The sequence below is a fragment of the Mastomys coucha genome, unplaced genomic scaffold (genome assembly GCF_008632895.1).
Source record: "Mastomys coucha isolate ucsf_1 unplaced genomic scaffold, UCSF_Mcou_1 pScaffold16, whole genome shotgun sequence".
NCBI lineage: Eukaryota > Metazoa > Chordata > Mammalia > Rodentia > Muridae > Mastomys > Mastomys coucha.
Window position 1 is genome coordinate 32,799,987 of NW_022196898.1, and position 21,843 is coordinate 32,821,829.

General features: G+C 46.7%; 1 protein-coding gene across 5 annotated transcripts in view; it reads right to left on the reverse strand.

Moving 5' to 3' along the window:
* Positions 1–2,628: 2,628 nt before the first annotated feature.
* Positions 2,629–21,843, reverse strand: part of Tmem131l (transmembrane 131 like) — a 141,512-nt gene continuing 122,297 nt past the window's right edge. For 2 of the 5 annotated variants that reach the window (XM_031374201.1, XM_031374205.1), the window contains 9 exons: positions 18,141–18,265; positions 15,437–15,576; positions 14,201–14,383; positions 11,405–11,483; positions 10,072–10,154; positions 6,290–6,410; positions 5,273–5,364; positions 4,153–4,292; positions 2,629–3,650 (listed from right to left, as the gene is read on the reverse strand). In XM_031374201.1, coding sequence (XP_031230061.1) covers positions 3,378–3,650; positions 4,153–4,292; positions 5,273–5,364; positions 6,290–6,410; positions 10,072–10,154; positions 11,405–11,483; positions 14,201–14,383; positions 15,437–15,576; positions 18,141–18,265 — 1,236 coding nt within the window. In that variant the 3' untranslated portion in view covers positions 2,629–3,377. The remainder of the gene's footprint in view (positions 3,651–4,152; positions 4,293–5,272; positions 5,365–6,289; positions 6,411–10,071; positions 10,155–11,404; positions 11,484–14,200; positions 14,384–15,436; positions 15,577–18,140; positions 18,266–21,843) is intronic. The other 3 variants (XM_031374202.1, XM_031374204.1, XM_031374203.1) reach the window with 3 other exon arrangements.

Genomic DNA, 21,843 nt, shown 5'->3' on the forward strand with positions numbered 1-21,843 from the left:
ATCTGTACAGCTACAGTGTACTCATACACATAAAATAAATAAAATAAATCTTTAAAAAAAAAAGGCAGAAACAACTGAGCACAGGGTATCTGACTAATTGATACATCTTTCGACACAACCACCACACCTAAGGTTTAGGGAACATTGCAGAAGAAGAAACCGAATAACTCTAAGAGTCAGGACCAGGAACTGTGCTTCGAGGTTTAGTTTAGCTTTGATGGGGAAGCCTCAGCCCTGAAACCTTGGCAGCATGGCTACCTAGAGAGGATGTGGACAACTCCAACACCTGTTGCCATCCCAACAGCTGGGGGAAATCTCACGGGGCACCACCTGTAGATGAAGGGCTACAAGCAATTAACAAGTATTGAGAGAGGGAGAATTAGTCTTCCCCAGGGACAAGCACCTTGACTGATTATCCAATACCAAGTGGTCAGCCCTAGAAACACACAGTTCTAGGCAATACTGAATAGATTGTACAGGTTGTATTCATGTTTGTTATATGGATATTTAACAACCATAGATAAAGGAGGCTCTATGAATTGGGAAGGTACATAGGAGGGACAAAAGGGAGGAAGTGATGGAAGAAAATTATGTGATTTTATTTATTTAATTAAAATAATTCACTATAGAAGTTTGCCTCAGCCAGAGCTGGGATCTGGTATTGACCCTGCCCTGGCTCCTTTGAAGGATGACAGTAACTGCACGAACAGCAGCTGAAGGTCTCAGTACATCTCAAGAAAGTCTGTTGTTAATGTTTATGGTTCTCTGAAGCATGCCACACTACTATCCCCATTTTACAGAGGAAGACGTAGGTACAGAAGTCACAGGTGAGCTGCAGTTAGGGCAGGCAGGAGGGCAGGGAGACAGGACAGGCCTCCTCCTCTCACAGGTGACCCTGGAGCTCCCCCTGCTGTTGCTGGGTCTACACCCACAGACCCTTCAATGTGCACTGCTATTGTAGTCAGGGTCTTTTCCATGCCTCCACCCCTGTGGCTGTGGGGACTCCCTTCTCAGTGGCCCCACCACATGGACCCAGACCTCAGCACAATTCCACATCATTCCCTAGTTCCCACCCACCACCCTCACTCGGACCAGAGCAGCCAACTTCTGGTTTTCAAACTTAGGTAAACATTACTACTGCACTCAGGAGGAAAACCCACCTTTTTTTTTTTTTTTTTGGTTTCTAAGGCATTCGTGCAGGTGGCCTTCCATGTCCTTGTAGTGTGACCCCCAGACCAATAAGCTCAGCTACACCAGCAGCCTGTCTTAGCCCTTTGTTGTCACTGTGTCCCCATTGCAAGCCTTTGCCCACTGACACCAGCTTTCTTGCGGTCCAAGTTTTTACCTCATATGTACCTGAGACGCCCTGATCACTTTGGAGGACCTGCTGCCCATTCCCTCATCCCAGCCCATCTCTCACCAACCCTCAGGGAACTGAGCCTCTCAAGTAACCGAGGCTTTTTTTTTTTTTTTTTTTTTTTTTTTTTTTTTTTTGGCCTGTCCTGCTCCAGGAGGCAGCAGTACATCCATGACATCTTATTCTTTGCTAGGACTGTCTTCTGTCCTCTCCACAGTCTGAGACAGCTCCCAGCCCGGAGAAACTGCTTAGCAAATACTAAACAAATGATAACTACCTTCATGTTTCTTTGGTCTTAAGGTTAACGATAATATTTCAGTAAAAGTGAAAATTTTTTATTTTGTGTGCATAATAGCAAAAAGATTAAAAAAAAAAAGTGTCTTCTCACTTTCCCAGTGGGAAACTGAGACAATGCTCCCTCATGAGGTAGCAGTTTTGAAGCAGCACTAACAGCTCATGTCTCATACTCTAGAAGCCAAGTGTGAATGTGACGCTACAAAAACAGGCTATCGGGCTCTTCCACTATCCCATGATGCTTTTCCGGTGGTAGGCAGACTAAGCACAAAAGTCACCATTTGTAGCCATTTTAACTGTGTTTTAGTTCATGGGCACTGTTTGTTCCCAGTGCTATGTAACTGTTACCCATCTGCAGAATTTGTCATCCCAAACAGGAGCTCTATGCCACCGGAGGCTAATTCCCTACTCCCCCTTAACCCTCATTCCAGGAAGTGACTGTTCTGCTGTCAATCACCCATCTGTCCCCAGACCGTCACAGGCAGACCCAGCCAGCATTTACTGGCTATTTCATTTAGCATACTGTTTTCAAAGCTTACCCTTCCAGCATGGATCAATTCCACTCCTCTTTAAGACAGGGTGGTTTTCCATTTCTTGGATGTACCAATGTCTATAATCTGTAAATAAACATGTGCTGTTTCTATTCTTTGGGTTTTATGAATAGCAATAGGAACATGGCTGTAAGGTATCTAAGGCCTTGCCTTTTGTTCTATAGAAACAAAAATAAAAATAAATTAATATTATTCAGTCCTGGAGGGTCTGTTTCATCCACACCAGGATTCTGACTTGGTGACTATAGAGGACTCCCCAGAACTATATGCCCAGAAGGCTTTGCCTTACCAAAGGGCAACCCTGAGCTTATAGGACATCATCTGTCTCCCTTCAGGGCTCCCACAGTAAAAGGAATAAACTGAACAACCTCAGCACCCCACTCAAAAACCACCCCAACCTCAATTTCCAATAAAGAGAAAATGGGATATAAAAATAAGAAACTTTTATTCAAAGTTGAAAATGTTCTCAAGGTTTATGCTTAGCAACAGACACTGCCACTTCAGAGCAGGCTTCTAATGCCAGTTACAAGCCAAGTGCCCCATCACCAGCACCCAGCTCCTGGAGGTACTGGTGCTGAGGAAGGAAGTGCCCCCCTCCCGGATGTCCAACCCTAACTGCCTAGCAGAGCAGCAAGGACAACTGTTACCATGAGGGCGACAGAAAAGCAGTACCAGGACCTAAGCTTTGCTTTTTCCTGGACAGCCCCATCAGGAAGGGACTTCCTGCTAGGTGGGCTTTCTTGCCAGCCTTCATCTTATTGGTTGCAAGGTCAGCCCACAAGGTCCTCTGCCAAAGCACGGACTGCTAGAGGCACTGATGGACTAAGTCACACTCTCTGCAGCATCCCCAGGATACTTGGGATGCTTGGACAGAAGCCACGGCCACCCTTCCTGAATGGTGGAAGTCATGATCTGAGATGCCAAGTCTGTAAAACTCATTTACGAAGGCTTCAAAACAACAACAACAACAACAACAAAAAAAAAACCCAACAACAACCAAAAAATGAACACTCAGATTTAAAAAACAAAAACAAAAACAAACAAACAAACAAGACATTTATTTTTATATAAAAGTGCCAAAATATCCACCAATGTTGTACTCTATCGCATCAACCAGTTTACGCTAGGAATCAAAACACAAGGCCCTTTATTCACATTGCTCAGAACTCAGCCCCTCATACGTTCCCGCAGTAGCTGGAGTCCCTGGATAGGGGGAAGTTTGCATTTCGGTTTGCTGTGCTAGTCCATATGTCCAGGTTCATGTAGGCACGAAACGGGTTAAAGCCCAGGTAGTACTCCTTGCACATGACCTGGTTTTCCATGTGGGTCGAATGCTCTGTGGCAGGACTGACGGGGCAGCAATTTTCATACACGTCACTTTGTGGGGCCCAGATGGAACCAAAAAGTCCAGACATGGGAGACAAACTTCGGGTGCTCGTGAGGTAGGACTGAAGTGGAAATAAAGGTGGAAACGAGAGCCAAAGGTTAGAAACCAAGAAGGGGCTTTCCAGACAAAACACTGAGACTGAACAGCTATCCCAGGGGACACAGCTGTGATGCCATGGCCACCTGGCCACCTGAGAGCTGTAAAACCGTCCCAAACATTGCTATGACACTTCCATCTGATCCTTTAAGTCTACTTGCAATCTAAAGGGTTCAGTCGAATGTCTCATGTGAAGAAATGTGTGGCGTGGACATGAAGAGAGACAGTGTAGGCACTACAGACGGAGCTGCAGAGCTCCCCTTTCACCTCTAACCCACTAACGGCTGTGGAGGCCACTAAAGGCCTTTGACACGGACTTCCTGCCTGTCTCCACAGTACAGCCTTCAGAATGTGGCTGCTACTCTTGTGTATAAATCCCACCAGCTCTGCCTGACCTGAACTCTCTGCTGAAGGGAGCAGCACAAGAATAGGAAGTAGTGGAGGAGAACAGGAAGGGCAACACTCACTGGAGAGTTGACGAGACTGGCGTGGCCCCAGGCAGCGGGCATGCTGGCCGGAGTGTTCCAGGAAGAGGGCGTGCTGTGGCCAATGAAGTCCGTCTGAACTTTCGAGGAGCGGGGGAAGCCATTGGCATAATTCATGTTTTCTGTGAGGAATAGGAGAAAAAAAAAAGTGTCCCTGATGTGCAGAATTCTCAATCTAGGATAAAGGCTGCCTAACACTGAGTCTAGCCTGCATGTTAAGACAGACCACCTGGCAGGGCTGATGTGTCTGTACTCATTTATTACACAAGGATACTTCTAACAAAGTTTACTTAGAGCATTTCTAAAGAAGTAGTGCCGACATTCTTATCTACCCTCAATTCCCAACACATTCAGTGCTGGGTGAGGATGGAACCCTCGGGTCTCAGGAACTCTTGGATACACCTCCCAGCTGTGTTACTTTCCATTTTGTTAATTACCAGTCCCCGCAACCTCATCATCCTGCATGTGGGTCACAGGGTCCGATAAAGTACTTACTAAAGCCTTAATCCTAAGTAGACAGTTGCTGTAGCTCCCTCTAGTGGTTAGATGGCTGTAATGCAGTGTCAGAATCAACACTGGACACATGACTGGGAAGGGCAGTGCAAGCAAGAGAAATCCTGGCCCAGCTGTATCCTGCAGTTTCCAGATGATTGGGAAATTTCCTAACTCTTCAGTTACTAATTACGACACACGTTTTTTGATGGAGCACCTGTATGTGCCCACTTTTCCTGCTCCAGGTTGGTTTCCCCAGACCCGACATGCTGAAGAATGAGTCTACCCCATAAAAGGTTCACCTGCTGATAAGTTAGTGCCCCCACTGCCCAATAGACCAGCTGCCCTGTTAAGACTATAGAGACATAAATGACTCAGTTCTACCTGAGTCTCAGGACTCAGTGGGATGAGCTTACACACAGAAGTCCCCAGACACCAGAGCAAGGGCTGCCGGGAGGGCCGTTCAAAATTGCCTCTTTCCGTGTACACAAGTGGATCCAAGTAGCAGCCCCACGAAGGATCATCGAGTCTGCTCACTGTGAAGTGCACACACACTTGCTCTGACTTCTGAGAATGCAAGCGTGCCGCTGGCACGGATCAAGTGCTTTACCTTCTGGAAAGGCATTGTAATCGTTCAGTTCCAGAGGGCAGTACACACTGGGAAACTGGCCTTCACAGGACGCACTCCAATCAATGAAACTGCTACAAAAGACAAACAAAAAAATCAAGGGCTAGCATCAAGTACAACACACCAATAGAGGAGTAAAGACAGAGGAATAGCTCTACTGCCCTACATCCTCATCCGAAAATCTCCAGCTTAGGGACATAAATGGTGTGTTCTGTCAAGTCAGAGCCAGAGCTTAGCTTCTTGCCAAGGACATTCTACCTGCAGGACAGTTGGCTGGGTCAAAGGCAAGCTAGCTTCCAAAATTCATTTGTTAGCTAGACACAGAATCTGGCTACAGCTGTGTTAGCACCATGGAAAGACAAGGGGTCCCTCAGTATACACCTGAAGAGCTTTGCCATGCTGGTCCTGTCAATCAAACATCCAGCTCTTCCCAGAACACAGCAGCTTTCAGCTCGGAAAGGTCACCACTATAATCTGTCTGGTACTGCGGTCACTGCTGACTGGCTGTGCATCATGGAATAAGGCGGGGATACTGTTACAATGAGCTAAACCAGAAATCTTCAAGTGGGTCCTGTGACAACAGACACTGACATTTGCCAGGTCCCCTGACTGAGTAACATAATACTGTATGGCATACTGAAGCAACTGCTATTGTGTAACAATCTTCTGATATAGGTTTCTGATCGGTTTTACTTTGTAAGTGTGTTCAAGAATGAGCCACGGGGAAATGAAGATCTGCCAGGGAGAAGGTAATAGGAGCACTCGAGATTTGTTCCAAGCACGAAATCATGCTTTCAGCCTACAGGGGAATGTTAGACGGAGCTGCCAACTGTACGGCTCTGACTTCATGCTTCTCACAGTGGCTGGGCTGTTTGACAGCACAGGGTAACTCCGGAAGGCAGAAAACACACAGCTCCCAGGCACAGGCCTGGTATCCATGAGGACGCCCTGAGCTCAGCCTCAGGCCAAGCAGAGCTGTATCAGAGCAGTGGGGCCTACCTGTCAGGGATGGAGGCAGACTCCTGAGACACACCCGGGGCACCATTCTCCACTGGGCAGTTGAAGCTGCTGCTCAGACATACGGGCTGGGAAGGCCACAGGCCTCCAGGTGGGTACAGACCTGAGGGTTCAAGGAAGGATGTTTAAGTCAGCAGAACGCAACATGGCGGAGTCCATGTAGCAATTTTAAGTCTGGTGGATCAGGTCTCTTTGAGGGAACGTTGTGTTAAAGATGTGACTGAGGACAAGGAATGAGTCATACGTGTCTGGGAGCTCCTGCTAGGTGGGGAACAGTTGACAAAGGCCCCAAAGTGGGTGTGACTGGGTCTCCACAGAGAAAAGCCAGTGATTAAATGATGAAGGAGGGAAGGAGGGAGGGACTAGAGGCTAACTGGATTGGCACTGTGCTTGGGTGAGAAAACCCTGGATGCTGAGCAGCGGGAGTGCTGGGCACGAGTCCCCACGCTACGCCAATTTTACACATTCAGCCAGCAGACGTACTGGGGGCCTGCTGGACTATCTTTCCATAGACATTTGCTAAATCAATGTCTTGGAGCACAGGGCCTGGTGCTGGACAGAGATGGGTTCACCTCCCACCACATCTACATCCATCTTGTCTTTCTGGGGCTGCTCAGGACACTCTGCACTGGTGCAGCTGGCACAGCCCTATGCCCGTGACAAAATGGCAGTTATTCCTCTAGAGAAGCCTGTGTCTCATCCTGTCATACAGCTGCCAGTCTAGGAGGACTGCGCCTTTGTTGCCAGGCTGTCTCTGCAATGCATGTAACATGCCTCGCTTTCACAAGCAGCTGAAGGAAGCACTACACCTCCAGTACGGGACCACCACTGCCTGCCAGATAGTAGGTTTGGCCATACTACACAGGGCAGAACCAATGTCTGCCTGTGGCTGCACTGTGGACACAAGGCAAGCTCTGGAGAACAATGCTTCCCACCCATCAAGTCTTGAGTTCCCTAAAACTAAGAGTCCATTCAGGTCTGTGCTATACCTGGGGCGATGGAGGAAGAACTAACAGAACAAAGCTTGTGCCTCTTGATGTTCTGAGACTTGTCTGAGCCAGAAGTCTGTTTCCAGACAAGATGTTAACTTCTGAGTAGGAAGAAAATCTCAGGGGTTTCCCAGCCCTTACAGTCATTGTGATCCCATTTATGTGAAACACATAATAGCACATGGTAAGAAGGGGGAAGGCAGAAGCAGGCCATCTGTCAGGCCGAGACAGTCAAGTGTTCAGTAAGGACTTCAGGGAGCAGGGTAGTCAGGGAGGAGGTGGGGAGCAAGTTGCCACGCTCTACAGATTGAGAAGGGGAGGGTGACCAGAATAAGACAGTGGGTCACGTGTGAGACACAGAAAATAACGCCCAGGATGACTGAGGTCTGAGGCCTAGGCAGTTAGGAAGAGAGAATGGACACCCAAGCACTTGGTGTACAGTAGCTGCTATAATCCGAAGCAAAGGTGTTCAACCAGAAGTTGGCTGTAAGATGGTTCAGAGGCCCAAGCTATAGACACAAATCTGAGAGATGTGGGAATTGAGTTGTGGGAGTTGAGACTCGAAGCTTTAAATGTGGAGAAGTCTAGCAGAGGAGCCAAACCACAAAAAAGAGAGATGAGCAGGCGCCAAGGCTCTGAAGAACCAGGGTTACTCTGGGGTGATGAGGAACTGAATGGGGAACCCACAACTGAAACTGGTCTATGGGGAGTGAAGACAAACAGGATCAAGGATAGGGCCACACAGCCATGCCAGGGACCTGACTCCTGCTTCAGAGGAGCTGTGGTGGGAAGGTGAGAACACAGGCTTTGAGGGCGAGGACAGAAGGAGTTGCCATCACCAACACCGATCCCCTAAGGAAGCTTCTGGGACAGGAGCCATGAAACCCAACAGTAGTCAAAGAAGAGCATTCTGAGGCAGTGTACAGCTACTGCTGACATCTTAAAGATGGGAGGGATCACAGCATACTCACGTCCTGACAGGAAGGACTCATCAGAGATGAGCAGCTGACAGTGGAGAAAGAGAGGAATGGGTGAGACTCCCAGGACAGAAGGTGGCAACAGGAGAGAAGCAGAAGGCCTTCCATGGTAGGCCAGTGTGGGTGAGGGGAACTTGTGAAGGTCTGGAGTAAGAAGCAAGGGCAATTAGATTGAGGCAGAAGGCAAGTAGCCCAGCAGGACAGCAGATGCCACTGGAACCATGAGGAGTAGGTAGCTGAGAACATCAGACCTACTAGCAGGTGTATGTTACACCTCAGAGCCTGGGGCTAGGCAGGACTAGCAACACCACCATGAGCTTTGCAAGGTGAAGGCAGTTACCTAAGGAAGTCACGTAACTTGCTCCTCAGGGACCAGGCATTTTTGCAGGGCAGGGGCAAAAGTAGAGAGGTGAGAGAGAGCAAAATGGGCAGGATGAAGTCCATGCACAGCAGACCAGGGGACAACTGACTTCATTAGGACTCAGCCAAGCAGTGCAAGAGGTGATTAAAAAAAGTAGTTGTAGATTCTTAGTGGGTAGCGGGTAACAACATCTGAAACACACATGTAAAATCAGAGTGGGAGACCAGGTTTCACAGAAACTCTAGCAGACAGAATAAGAGTAGCAGAGTCTGAAGGAGGTCCAGCTTTTGGTGGTAGGTATGGAAGCCAGAGCTTTGTGCTTACCAAGCAGGGGCTCCTCTGCTAAGCTCTGCTAGCCCTGGGTATCTGGAGTTTCTTGTTTCTTAATAGAGGGTAGGATTAACTAAATCCTACCCTCTAGTAGCTCATAGAAATGACAGTAACTCAGCCAAACCTTCATCCAAACCTTGGCTTGGCACAGTAGAAATGACTCAATGTTGCATGTTCTTTCATTGGAAACATTTGTGTTGTATGGATTAATGACTGGGTCCAGTTCACCAACAATCTGTTTCCAGTAACGATCTGAGAAGTTCAGAACGTTTGCAAGATGGCACAGAGCTTTAATCTTTCCTCCTTATTCTCCAATGGGTACAAGCTTTTGCCTTGCTATGTAGCCCAACTGGCCTGGAACTCTGCTCCCTCTGGACAGCATTCTGTCATGCATTTCTATGCACAGAAACAAGTATGTATGTCAAACTTAATGCTGCCACAGAGAGAAAAATTCAGGCATGTCATGCCATGATTCCTGACCCTGATTTGGAAGAGCCCCAGAGTAAGACAGGATGCCAGAGAAAAGGCAGCTAGAAGATGAAGAGAAAGAGAATGTTAAAGTTGGGAACAGATGGTGAGGAGAGAGCGACTCCTCACTGGAGGCCCCAGCGGGAGGCAGGATTTCTTCTGGCCATCTCAGTTTCTACTGTCTTTCCCACCTACAGGATGTGTGGGGAGCCAGTGCTCAGCTCTGCCCCAATCCTGGTTCAGGAGCCTGCCTGTCCACATAGGCTGCTGATGCCCAGTTAATGGGTTCCCACATGGTGGGCTGGGGGAGAGGACGGCCAGGTGAGCGGAGCAAGGCCACTGTCCTGGCTTGCTCCTCACCTCAGCTTTGCTTCTCTTTTTTCTGTTATCTCTGACTGGGTAAGTGAGCTCAGTGCAGTGGGAGGCTCTGCTGGGAGCTCTGGAACATCTCTGTCTGTCTGGGTCATGGCTACTGAGGGTGTTCACACTGATGCAGAATGCTTGGCTGGGGCAGTGACGTCTATCCACAAAGCAGGTGCCCTAATGCCTACAAACAAGGCTGTGGAGGGGCCCCACCTGAGGTGCCTTCTCCAGCTCCCAGCACAGAGCTCGGCTGATGCCTGCAATCGCAAGCCTCACCTTTCTCTTCTCCAGCACCTGCAGGTGCGGCAGGAAGACCAGGACAGGAGGACTCTGTGAACTCAGACAGGCCACTCGCATCTCTGCAGGCAGAAGGAAGACAGGAAACCATGACTTCCATGCAGGAAATCCAAAAACCATACTGCCAAATCTCATTGGAGTCTCACCATAGTCCCTTTAGAAACACAGGTGTTAACGATGCAGAGCCAGGCAAGAGCTGAGGAAAACTATGACGTATGTCTTGCCTGAACAAACCAAGTGAACTACCGTGGGGTCAGCTGTAGCTTCCAATACGCTTGTATAGACAGCAGCAGTCTTCACTGCTCGGTGGCTTTCCACCTCTGACAGAGTTCACAGGGAGCTTTCCTGTGTGTTAGCCAAGCCTTCATATACCTGCCCTCTCTCAAGGCATCCTGGGGACCTGGTGTCATGCCAAAGGGCCATCCTTCATGCTGATGCCACATTCCTCTCACTATGAAAGGTACAGCTGACCCTCGGTCATGGGTGGCCTGAAAACATCTAGAGGAAGTACTGCACAGCAGCTATCATCTACTGTGGAATCGGACCTACAAAGGCTGAGTGGGCACTGAAAATCCACACGTTTTTCTCCTGTCAGGATATCCTACAAAGGTAGTCTAACATTTCTATCACAAGGCATTTGTATTGCATTAGCATCTGGAAATGATCTGATTTATATGGGAGGATTGGCAAAAATAGTCCTATGAAAATATCGTCATTTTGTTCCTATTTTGAGACACCGTTTTGCCCCATAATACTGGCTAATCAGTCTAGTCCTTAGTAGTACAAAGCCCAGGCTGCTCTAATTCATGATAATCCTCTTGCCTCAGTCTTCTGAGTGCCAGGATGACAGGCACATGTCACTATCCATGTTATATGAGGGATCTGTAGAGTTGGGAGTGTGTGTAGGTCCTAGAACCCACTGTGTACAGAAACCAAAAGCACCTGTATCTCTGCATTTCTCTCTCTCATCCGATGATGAAGGAAGCATCATACAAAGAGACTGTGATGTGTCTCCCAGGCATCTGAACTATCAGTGCTCAGACTGAATTCAAGTTCCACTCAGGGGAGGTGGTTTCCAGTGTGGCCACATCATTGAGAAGACAATGAAACCAGAGAATCCCCACATGAGCTCTGATCATGGTCACTCATTTGAGTTACTAATATAATCAGATCTGGCTTCTCTGTCTTTAAAAGGCTTTTTTCTTTATTTCTTTCTATTTTAGCCTACATAGCAAAGCACCTCACTGATGGAAAAGCAGAAGGTGGGTGGCTCTGAGGCAGCAAGGAGTGAGGAAGGACCCCCAATACTCACGTGGAGCTGCAGACATGCTGTGGGAGGCTCAAGGGGACAGAAGCTTCTGAAGGGAAATCCTGTGTGGAAACACCATCTCCTGCATTAAAAGCAAGGCATTATCAGAGCACGCTGTCTCGATTCAGCTGCTTCATCTTAAACCAACACACATTCACTCATCCTTTGAATGTGTGTGCATAGGTGTATGTTCACATGCACGTGGACGGTAGAGGTCAATGTTGAATGTCTTCTGTTATTTTCTTGGATTTTGAGACAGGGCCTGCCCCTAAACACAGAGCTAAACCCACGAGCTCCAAGGACTTGCCCTTGCCTGTCTTTCAGGGCACCACCACAGCAGCTTCAGTGTGGGTGCTGGCTATCCAAGCTTGGGATGTCTTTCCTGCCATGCTCCAACCTTCAGACACAATGTAAAGGTTGTACTACCATTCTTCAAATGCCACCCTTTCTTCCCCCACAAATTTGCCCTTCTATGTTTCCTAGAAGTTAAGTTTTCAATTCAAGCCCCATGTGTGTACTGCTTGGCAAACTCTTGGTCCTTTGGTAAACAGAGTACAAAACTAGTGTGTGAAAACCAGGCTGCCTCTAGCCATGAAAATCCTCCTCATCCACCAAAATGCCACAGCCTGTCCCCTATCCAGCCTGCGTTTCCACAAGGCTGGGGCTTTCTCCAAGGAAGAGGCCAATCTCTTCAGAGGCTGAGAAAATCGTCACCTTTTTATACATGAAGCATATTACCAAACAGACACACAGCACATTATCTGTGATACTGAAACCTTGGGAACATCAGGGAAACACTGAAGGGGTGAGTGGAGAGCAAGGAGGGAAACAGAAAGGATGCTGAGGACCTGGGCTGGAGTCTCACATCCATCTTTTCTCTTTTGGCATTTGATTTTGGATTTGAAGCCAGAATCTTGCACATGCTCAGCCACTGAATTATTCCACATCCCTATTTTTTTGTTATAGGTTTTGAGTCAGGGTCTTACATTATGATCTCAAAGTCATGATCCCCCCTAGCAGCCTCCCTGAGTGCCAGTGTTGGGGTCCTGCCTACCAGCTTCCATATAGGCATCCATAATGGTGAGGGCAGAATATGGGTGGCAAGTGCCCTGGGAAATACTGGGCTCAAGCGTGACCTGCTAACCAGCGCACCACACAGTATGGGGCAAGCAAGTACTGCTTTGAACCCGCATGTGGATCCAGATTGGGAGCAGAGCCACGCCTACAGCTTTCTCAGGGTGCAAGGTGAACATTTCTACATATATGGGGAATTATGGAACGAGCGTTACTGTGTCTCTGCATATCCCCTTCACTGTGTTGAAGACAACCTCACAAAATGGGCTGCTGACCCAGGACTATTAAAAAAAAGAAGAGCAGAATGCTTTTTTGAGCTACTGTTTCATTTATACAACCTAAGAACAAACAATTTCCCATGTTTTTGATGGAATTATGAGCATAAAAAAATTATACTAAAAGTACACACAAAAAATTCATGACAAGTGGTTCTGTTGGGAAAAGTGGGTAGATGATCAAGGGTTTTCTTCCCTTTAAAAAATCAATCTCCCTTTCCCTCTCCCTCTCTTTCCCTCTCTCTATCCTTCTCCGTGCGTGCGTGCGTGTGTGTGTGTGTGTGTGTGTGTGTGTGTGTGTGTGTGTGTGTGTGTAAAAGCACTTGCTGCCATACCTGATGTCCTTAGTCTAATCCTTGGGGCCCACAGGGTGTAAGGAGAAAGCCAACTTCCACAAGTTGTCCTCTGACATCCACATGTGCAATATGGTGTGTGTATATGTGAAGTGTATGCATACAAACACTTAAAATACACACACACAAACATACACACATTCGCATACACACACCTAATAACATATAATACCTAATACCATGTAATGTAATACCACTATAACAACAAAAACTGTGAAACAGTAAATAAGGTCAAAAAAGATACTAATTCTAGAAGACAAGAATACAATCACGACTGATCTCGTCACTAAATTCTCAAAAATAAGGGAGGATACGTGCCAATAACAGTATTATTCTTATTCACAATAACCAAAAAGTAAAAGTGACCAATTGTTCACAGATGAATTGCAATAAGCAAACATATTCTACATGCAAAATGGAATGTCATTAACCCTGATGAAGAAGGGAGCTGGGTCTGTAATATGGATGAATCCTAAGGATGTCACTTGGTGAAATCAATCTTTCAGCAAAAAAATAATCATATCTGACCCACATACACGACTAATAGCATAATCCAAAATCATTCCTGTTCCACACAAAGACAGTCACACATGGGTTATGATCATCCATGATCGCCATATGGGACAACCATACACTCCACATTTGACAATCATGCATGTCTACAATCATTCATGACTTAATTACTTGAGATATCCAAGCGGTCATATGTTAGGGGCAGAAAGCAGAAGCAGGTAAGCAGGGGCTTGAAGAGGAACAGGAGTTACTACTTAATGGGCACAGAGTCTCAGTATGGAAGGATGGAAAGTTCTGGTGGCAATGGCTGTACAGTACAAATGAACGTGCTTTATGCCACCACTCTGTACATTTAAAATGGTTAAAAAAAAAGTCAGTTCTGTGAAATACTTTAGTACAATAAAAAATATATACAATTGTTTAGGTCTTTGAAGCGTTTCAAAGACAGAAATAGTACCAGTAACAATGGAGATCATGAGGAGAAAGGAGGAGAGCTAAGCAGACAGCCTGAGGCAAGGCAAGCGCTCTGTCCCCTGCAAGGTAGCTCTGCACTGGCTGCAGGCAGATGGGAGCCTCTGACTCACCAGGTGGCAGGAACTGCTGTATGTCCACCACTGGCCTCCTGTCACAGTCGGAGCTGCTACTGCTCCAGCTGCCCCAGCTGCCCCGGCTGGCCCGCACACTGCCAGAGGAGCTGCCACAGTCAGAGCTAGAGTCCGAGCAAAACTTGTCTGCACACTTCTTCTCAGACTTCTGGTAGTAACTGTCTGGAGAGGCAGAAGAGGGGCTGTGCTGCACCAAGGCAGTTCCCACGAGTGCCGTGGGAGCAAGTGGACACGGGGGTAAGAAGGGCAGGGTATTTTCACAGTCGCCACCTCTGCTCAGCTAGTGAAAAATGACCACAGACTTGAGGGAACAGCAGAGCACAAGCTAAGTCTGGTTTGCCTGCGGACAGACAGCAGGACCAGGTAGAACCTTCATCTAAGAATGGCTTCAAGGCTCTGTGGAACTCAGCAGAGGAGCACTTGCCTAGCGTGGGATTTGAGCCTCAAACTGCAAAACAGACTGAATTACACGCAAATGGTTCTAGAAATAACAAACAAAATTTCTATCAAGAAAATTGAGTCTATTCTACTGAATAGATGAGAGACTTATAATGCACCTTTATTATTAAAATATTTATTTCAGGTTTCAAAATATTGCTGATTACTGATGCCCAATTGAGACTGAAGAGCAACACCCATCTTTTAAAGGGATCACCAAGGAAGAGGGTTAGAGACCATAGCTTTGGCGTCCAGTGTGCACAGTGGAGCTAGTATGTGGGTACGTCAGTGTGGACTGGATCACAGATTACTTCGACTGCCACCCTTAGTGGCCTCCTGCCCTCTGTCCTCCCTCCTACACTGGCTCTGGCATTGGTGTCCCCATAGCTCCCACTCCCAGGGCACTGCCCAGTAGATCCCTGGTGTAGCAGCAGTCTGATCCAGAAGCTCAGAACCATGCAGACATCACTAGTTCTAAAGTGGGACAGACACCCTGCCTTACCTGGCTCTGCCCTTTCCCCAAGGGGCCCTGCCAAGGCCTGTGCTCACTGGTCCTGCATCTTGAACAGTATGCACAAAGACAGATGAGAATGGACAGACCTGAGGGATAGCTGCCACATTCAGGCTCAAAAGGGCATGTGCTTTCTGATCTAACCCTGACAACATTCTGCTGGAGTTGCCAACACCTACGTGGCCTGTAAAAAGACAGTTGAAATGACATTCAAAAGCTCAAAGAACAGATCACAAGGACACCATTGGAAGCTCAGTGCTACATACCCTCCTCTCTCTGCACAGGGGAACTGCCCGCAATTTCCGTGCCAGCTTTACACGTCTCCCCAGCACTGTCCTGTGCACACCAGCTTCTGACATCACTGCAGACAAGCCTCTGTTCGCTCTGCTCTGAAGGCCTGGGAGAACTGTGAAAAAGATCACATCTCTAGCTCATTACACAGACACACTTTCTGCTTGAGATAGGTAAGGCCAAAATTATAATCTGAGGCACCCTCTCTGAGTCCTGTAAGAGGATGAGCAAGAAAGACCCCTAAAAGGTATGGGAGACGGAAGAGTGATGGTGAACTATATTTAGCACACACAAGTCATAGGTTCAATTTTTTTGCACTCCTGCATCCCCAAGAGGTTACCATTTTGAATTAGAATGAACTTAGGGACACTTAATCTATTTTCATATTTTACAGTGAGAAAAACAGGTCCCATGGCATTGCTCAGTCGCCTGGCAGTTCAGGAGCAGAGCCAGGGCTCCTGGTCTGTTCTGGATTTTCAGTGTGTGAACCTGCTGCTTTGTGTCTCTGAAGGTTTGAGTGTTCGTTTAAATATAGACTTCCTCATTAGCAAACATTTGCTTAGCAACTACTGATCGAATCCTACTCAGCACACTGTTGAAGTGCAGTCAGTACAAAGAATTAGGCTCTTGTCCCCAGAGCTCTTAAGTTAAGCCACACTTCTGCTATGGGGCCATGAACTCAAGGAAATAATTACAATACTGTTTTCTAAGTAGAAATATACAAATGCACTGGCTGGGAAGATTGCTCACTTGATAAAGTGCTCAATCTGTAAGCATGGAAACCAGAATTCCATCCCTAACACACATGTAAAATCTAAGCATGGCAGCCTTTACACCCAGAACTGAAGAAGCAGAGACAGGAGGATTCCTAGAGCTCACTGGCCATGCAGATGAGCTACCCAGGTTCAGTGAGAAACTGTCTCAAAATGTAAGGAGAAGGATTGAAGAAGACAACCGATATCAGCCTCTGAACTTCACGTGTGCACACACCCACATTAACACGTACTCCCACCATATACCCACATGTGTGCACACACCCCATTAACATGTACTCCCATCACATACACATGTGTTCACACACATTAACATGTACTCCCACTACATACCCACATGTGTGCACACACCAATACATTTTTTTTTATTAAAGAAAACATATAGAAGTGCCCTGTGAGTAATGGAACATTTCTCTGCATAGGTCATGGCAGTGCCTGAGAGGAATGTGGGATGACACGGGAGATGCAGAGCAGGATGCCACTGGCTTCTGATCAAGGCAGAACAGGCACCCAGAGACACAGTGCAGCAGTGCCTGCCCATGCCTCCCTTGTTCTCATTTATGAGCTGACACAGACTACTTGCTAGTCACTTTTAAATAATTTGATTAATTGCTTGGATCTCAGAAATAAGCTTTATGAAGTTTCCTAAGATTACTTGGTGAAGTTGTACTCTTATGTTTCTATGTGTTCCTATTTAGGAAAATATAGTATGTTAAAGTTATAAGTAAAATTTATGAAAATACACATAGGAGAATATAAAAAAGCCCGATCTTTCCTATATAAAGAATACTGCACTCTAATTCTCAAATAAATCACCATATATGATGTGGTATGTAATGTATTTATTTTCACTGTGCTGACTGCTTTGTGTGAATTAGGTATAGAGCAGAGCCCGGAAGCTGCCCTGGAACTGCCTCCAGACTGTCTTCCCGGAATACAGACTAGGACCTGGGAGGAGCTATGACGATGCTGAACCATGGGCACTGAGCTTGGTGGCAGCCTCTTGCAGTGCTGAGCTTGGTGACAGCCTTCCTGGGTGCTCTGAGCCCTCAGAATGCTCAATTATCGCACAGTGGAACCTCACACCCACTCAAATGTGGTGATGCCTCTGGATGCCAGGATTCAAAAGAAAAGCCTGCGTGAGGGAGAGAGGGCTCCTGTCTTGGCTATTTAGAGACTGCTGAGGACAGGTGTCAGGATCTTGGAATGGAGTTTTCTATAGAAAACTGGGCACTGCAGGGGATATCCTGCAGACAGGGGGGAACTGCAGAATTGGAAAAGCCTATTGTAGATAAGGAAAGGAAGGAGAACATGTCTGTAGGAGGCTCCAACACACATGTGCTGTGCCGGGAATCAGAGATGGAAAAACTAGAACTCAAAGGCTACTTTGCTAGATGTGGAGTCAGAATGAACATACACACTGCTTATCTGCTTAAAAAAAAATCTTCATGCTGAGAAACTTAGAGTACACTAGAATTAGGGATTACTTCTGGAATCCCAGCAACAAGAGCTTCCACAGGCATAGACAGTTTAGTCCCCTACTCTTCCAGATAAGAAACGCAAGTCTGAGAAGACAGTGTCTCCAAGCAGCAGAGTTCCTAAGGAATAGTGCCCAACTTTGTAGGTAGCATGTTATAAGGGACAACTTAGGTCTTTTCTCTAAAATTTCCCATAGCTTTTAGCATTTTATAAGGGGCAGGTAAAAATATAAGTCTTAAAAGGTCATGTTACGGTATTTTTAAAGAGTGAAATTACAATGAGACACTCTATTGATTCAGCAAACACCTTTCAGTCTGAATACAACACTGTCCAGTGCTCTATTGCCCACCTACGCCTATAGACAGGAAGCACTGCTGTGCAATGAAGATCTGGATCAAACTGGGAAGGGACTGCAGAAGCCGCGTACCTGGAGGCCTGAGCAGAGGCCCTTTTCTTGTTTTTTCTACATGTTCGAGTTTTGTTCCAATTGAGGGTTTGTGTGCTTCCTTCTCTTTTTTCCTGAAGCTTCCTCTTCCTGTGAGGATCTTCCTGCTGAAGAGAAAAAAGGAAACATTGGGGTTTCAAGAGACTATCTGAAGAGAAACGCATGAATGCTTTATCTTTTAAGGACCAACTATCTACACCTCAGCCCCGGAGCCTTGAAAGCGGCCTTCCTCTGTCTCTGCTTTGCTCTCATTCCCCTGTGCCTCTGCTTTCTCAGGTTTGGCAGACAGACAAGAAAAAGTAATTGTTGCTTACAAAACCCCCATGGGGCTGAAAGGGGGGAAGATCTGCCAGTGATATCCAGGTGGCTGTGGTAAACCTCCTGCCTCCACTTGGTCATTTGGTGTCTGTAAGTTACTGAATCAGCTGCTCAAGCAAAATCAGAATTACCCAGGAAGGCATGAGCTGCATCTCTGCTCTAACTTGTTTGAGAAGAGTAAACAGTCAGACCACCAGAGAATGTTCCAAACCAGGTACAGCTTCTTGGGTGAATAAACTCAGATCATGTTTCATGTGCAAATGTGGTTATGAAGAACTTAAAGCTCTGGGCGACATACTGACAGTTACAGGTACATGTGCTATATATACATATATTTAAAACTTGTTCAGCTGTGGACTATACATAGGCTCAGTTGGTGGCAGTGGTATGGTCCCTTGCCTTAAGGTCCTTTAGAGCCATCTTCCTCATCTTCTAGGGTGTGCACCTTTTCTCCCCCTCCCCCCACCCTCTAAAGCAGAGCCCAGGCAAAGAGACTCAGGCTTAACAGCACTCCTGCAGCTCAGAAGGACTTGCCTCCTCCATGGTCTTCACGTGTTCAAGAGACCCACAAGTACAAAGGTGTACCCCCAGACCAGAGGTGTATCCCTGGACCAGAACATCTCTATTGGTTAAGACTTCTTTCAGGAACAAAGCAAAGATTAGCTCATTTCACCATTCTTCTCAGAATGGTGGCCCAGAAATCAGAGGAGAAACTTTTGGCAAGCTAACAGACATTTGGCTAATGGGACTTGGAAGGAGAAAGAGGAAAGCTTAAGTGTTCAATTCCCTACTTGTCCAAAGTCCAGGCTATCAGAACCTCCTGTATCTGTAACATGAAAAGGCAGGGAACTTTGGTCACACAGGCAGTGGGGCCATGGAGTTTTGGTTTCTTTTTATTTCTTTTTTAATCCCCCCATATTAAATAAGTGATTTTTTAAAAAAGTCTAAATGTGTTTTTAAAAATTTTAAGTCCAACACAGAAAGACCGGTTCTCCAGGGCTCTAGTCTGCTGGTAAACAGGCACAGGAGCGACTGCTTGGGCAGAGCAATGGCTCTCTCACACACACTGCTTTTTTTCACTAACTGCTGTTTAAGGTACTTTGTCTGTGTCCCCCACTATGCCCATCTTGTCTTTAAGAGCCAACAAAGACTTGTCAGCCCAAGTACTGAAGCCTTGCTGTCCAAGAACAAGCCCAGGTCAAGCGTTGGTCTTGAAATGGGGTCAGAGGGAGTAGGCGCTGGTCAGTGGTCACTAACATTTGTCTGCCTTTCTGAAATCAGCATGGTTGGAACTGTCGGCCTGTACAAACAAGAGGATGAACATCTCTAGGATGGCTGAGCAGAGGGATGTGGGGGTCTAAAGCATGACAGTTCTATGAGGATGAGATGGGAAAGGAGAATGCAGGCATGGGGACTCAGAGCCAAGTGAGATGTCTGAGAAGCAGAGTCCATGAGCCACTTGCCAGGGGAAAAGTTGGGCACAAACAGGAAAGTCAGAGGGCGCAGTGCATGAGGGACCTTTGACTTGGGAAGTGAGAGCTAACCAAGCAACAGCAGAGAGGGGTTCCAGAGTCAGGAGCAAGCAGCTGCCATACAAGTGGGAACCAAGAGCAAGAGGAAACCAGGGCTGACTGTGTTCTGCTGAAAAGGGTCTCCTGAGGAGAAGGTAGGCAAGCCGGGAAAGGGCCACACGGATGCAGCACAAGTGTCTATGAGCCTAAACCTTGCTCCTTGGTCTCCATCCATCTCTATTACTGAACTAATCCATGAGCTCCCTGGGGATTAATGCAAGTCAACATGGAGAAAGAGTCTCAAAGCTTTCATGAAAGTAGAGAGAAAGAGAGAGAGAGAGGGAGAGGGAGAGAGAGAAGGAAGGAGGGAGGGAGGGGGGAGGGAAGGAGGGAGAGGGACAGGGAGAGGGACAGGGAGAGGGACAGGGAGAGGGAGAGATGGAGGGAGAGAGGGAGGAAGGGAGGGCGGGAGGGAGAGAGGGAGGGACGGGGAGAAGGAGAGACAGACAGCAGACAGAGACAGAGAGAGACAGAGACAGAGAGAGACAGAGACTGACTAACATCCAATACAAAGTAGGCAAAGGATATCAACTTTGAGGAAGAAAGAGAAGAAATGATAAAAGATGAGTTTATCCAGACTATTTCATAATACAACAATGTCCTTAGATAAATCAGTATAGATAAGCTTGTATCTTGTATCTTTTTTTAAGAAAACAAGTGTGTTTATAATAGTATGTTTACACTCATGGATACCATGCCATGGCTGGGTAGCAGGATACTAGAACAGTCAGTGCTTGTCTACTTAATTTACAGAGTTTGTTTCCAATGGTGGGATTTTGGATGGATGATTAAAAAACAACTTCCCTTTACCACTCAATTTTATACATGTACAAAGTGCAGGACAATTTTCATCTTTCCCTAGATAAAATAAGAAGATAGCACAACTGTTATCCAGAAGTAGTCCTGGATCCAGTTCCCATCACCAAAACACCAGCCCCAAACCAAACACTACTGTTCATCTGTCACATGCCCACTATCTTGCTAACATGGCCTAGGGGTACAGCTCAGTGATAGGGCATGAGTTTAGCATGTGGCGACTCTGAACCTAACAACAGAAGATGGTTCAAACAAATGGTGCTTCAGGGAGAATGAGGCCAGCTCGTTCAACTGCCACGCAGGAGAAAGTCAACTGGAGTCAAGCTCCTGGAAGGCTGACAGCAGAGGAAGCTGAACTAGTCAGTCCTGCCTGCAACCACCACTGAGTCAGAACTACAGTCAGTCATCGCAGAGTTACCTCTGAAGTGAAGAGGAAATGCAGCCTGCAGGAGGAGGATGGAGTAGCAGTTTCCCACTCAATACTCAACCACATGAGAAAATCAGGATTACAACTTCCATGTATACACAATAATAAGAGTTACTCTTAACTATCTTACACTAAAAATAAAAGCTATAAATCTCATTAAAAAATTACATTTAGATGCATAATACATCTTTTTTCCTCCTTGTATATGTTTCTGTGATCATAAATTGCTTTTCCTTAAAAAAAGAAAAAGCGCTTAAAAGAAAATAAAAAATGTACTTAAAAGACAATGAAAACCCAGAGCTAAGGTTTAAATTTAGTCTATGGCTTTCAAGCCAGGTCTTTCATTCCTTCTTGCCAACAGAGAAAGCTAGAGGAACACTGTCTGTGCACAACAGGGTTTTATAGTCTCCCAAGCTATGAAGAAGCTAGGCACTAAGAATGCGCAAGAAAAAGAAATCTGCACACTCCACACACAGGGTGCTCACTGAGGGGGTGTACTCACAGTGGGAGGGGGTGTGCTCACTGAGGGGGCGTGCTCACCGAGGGTGGGGGG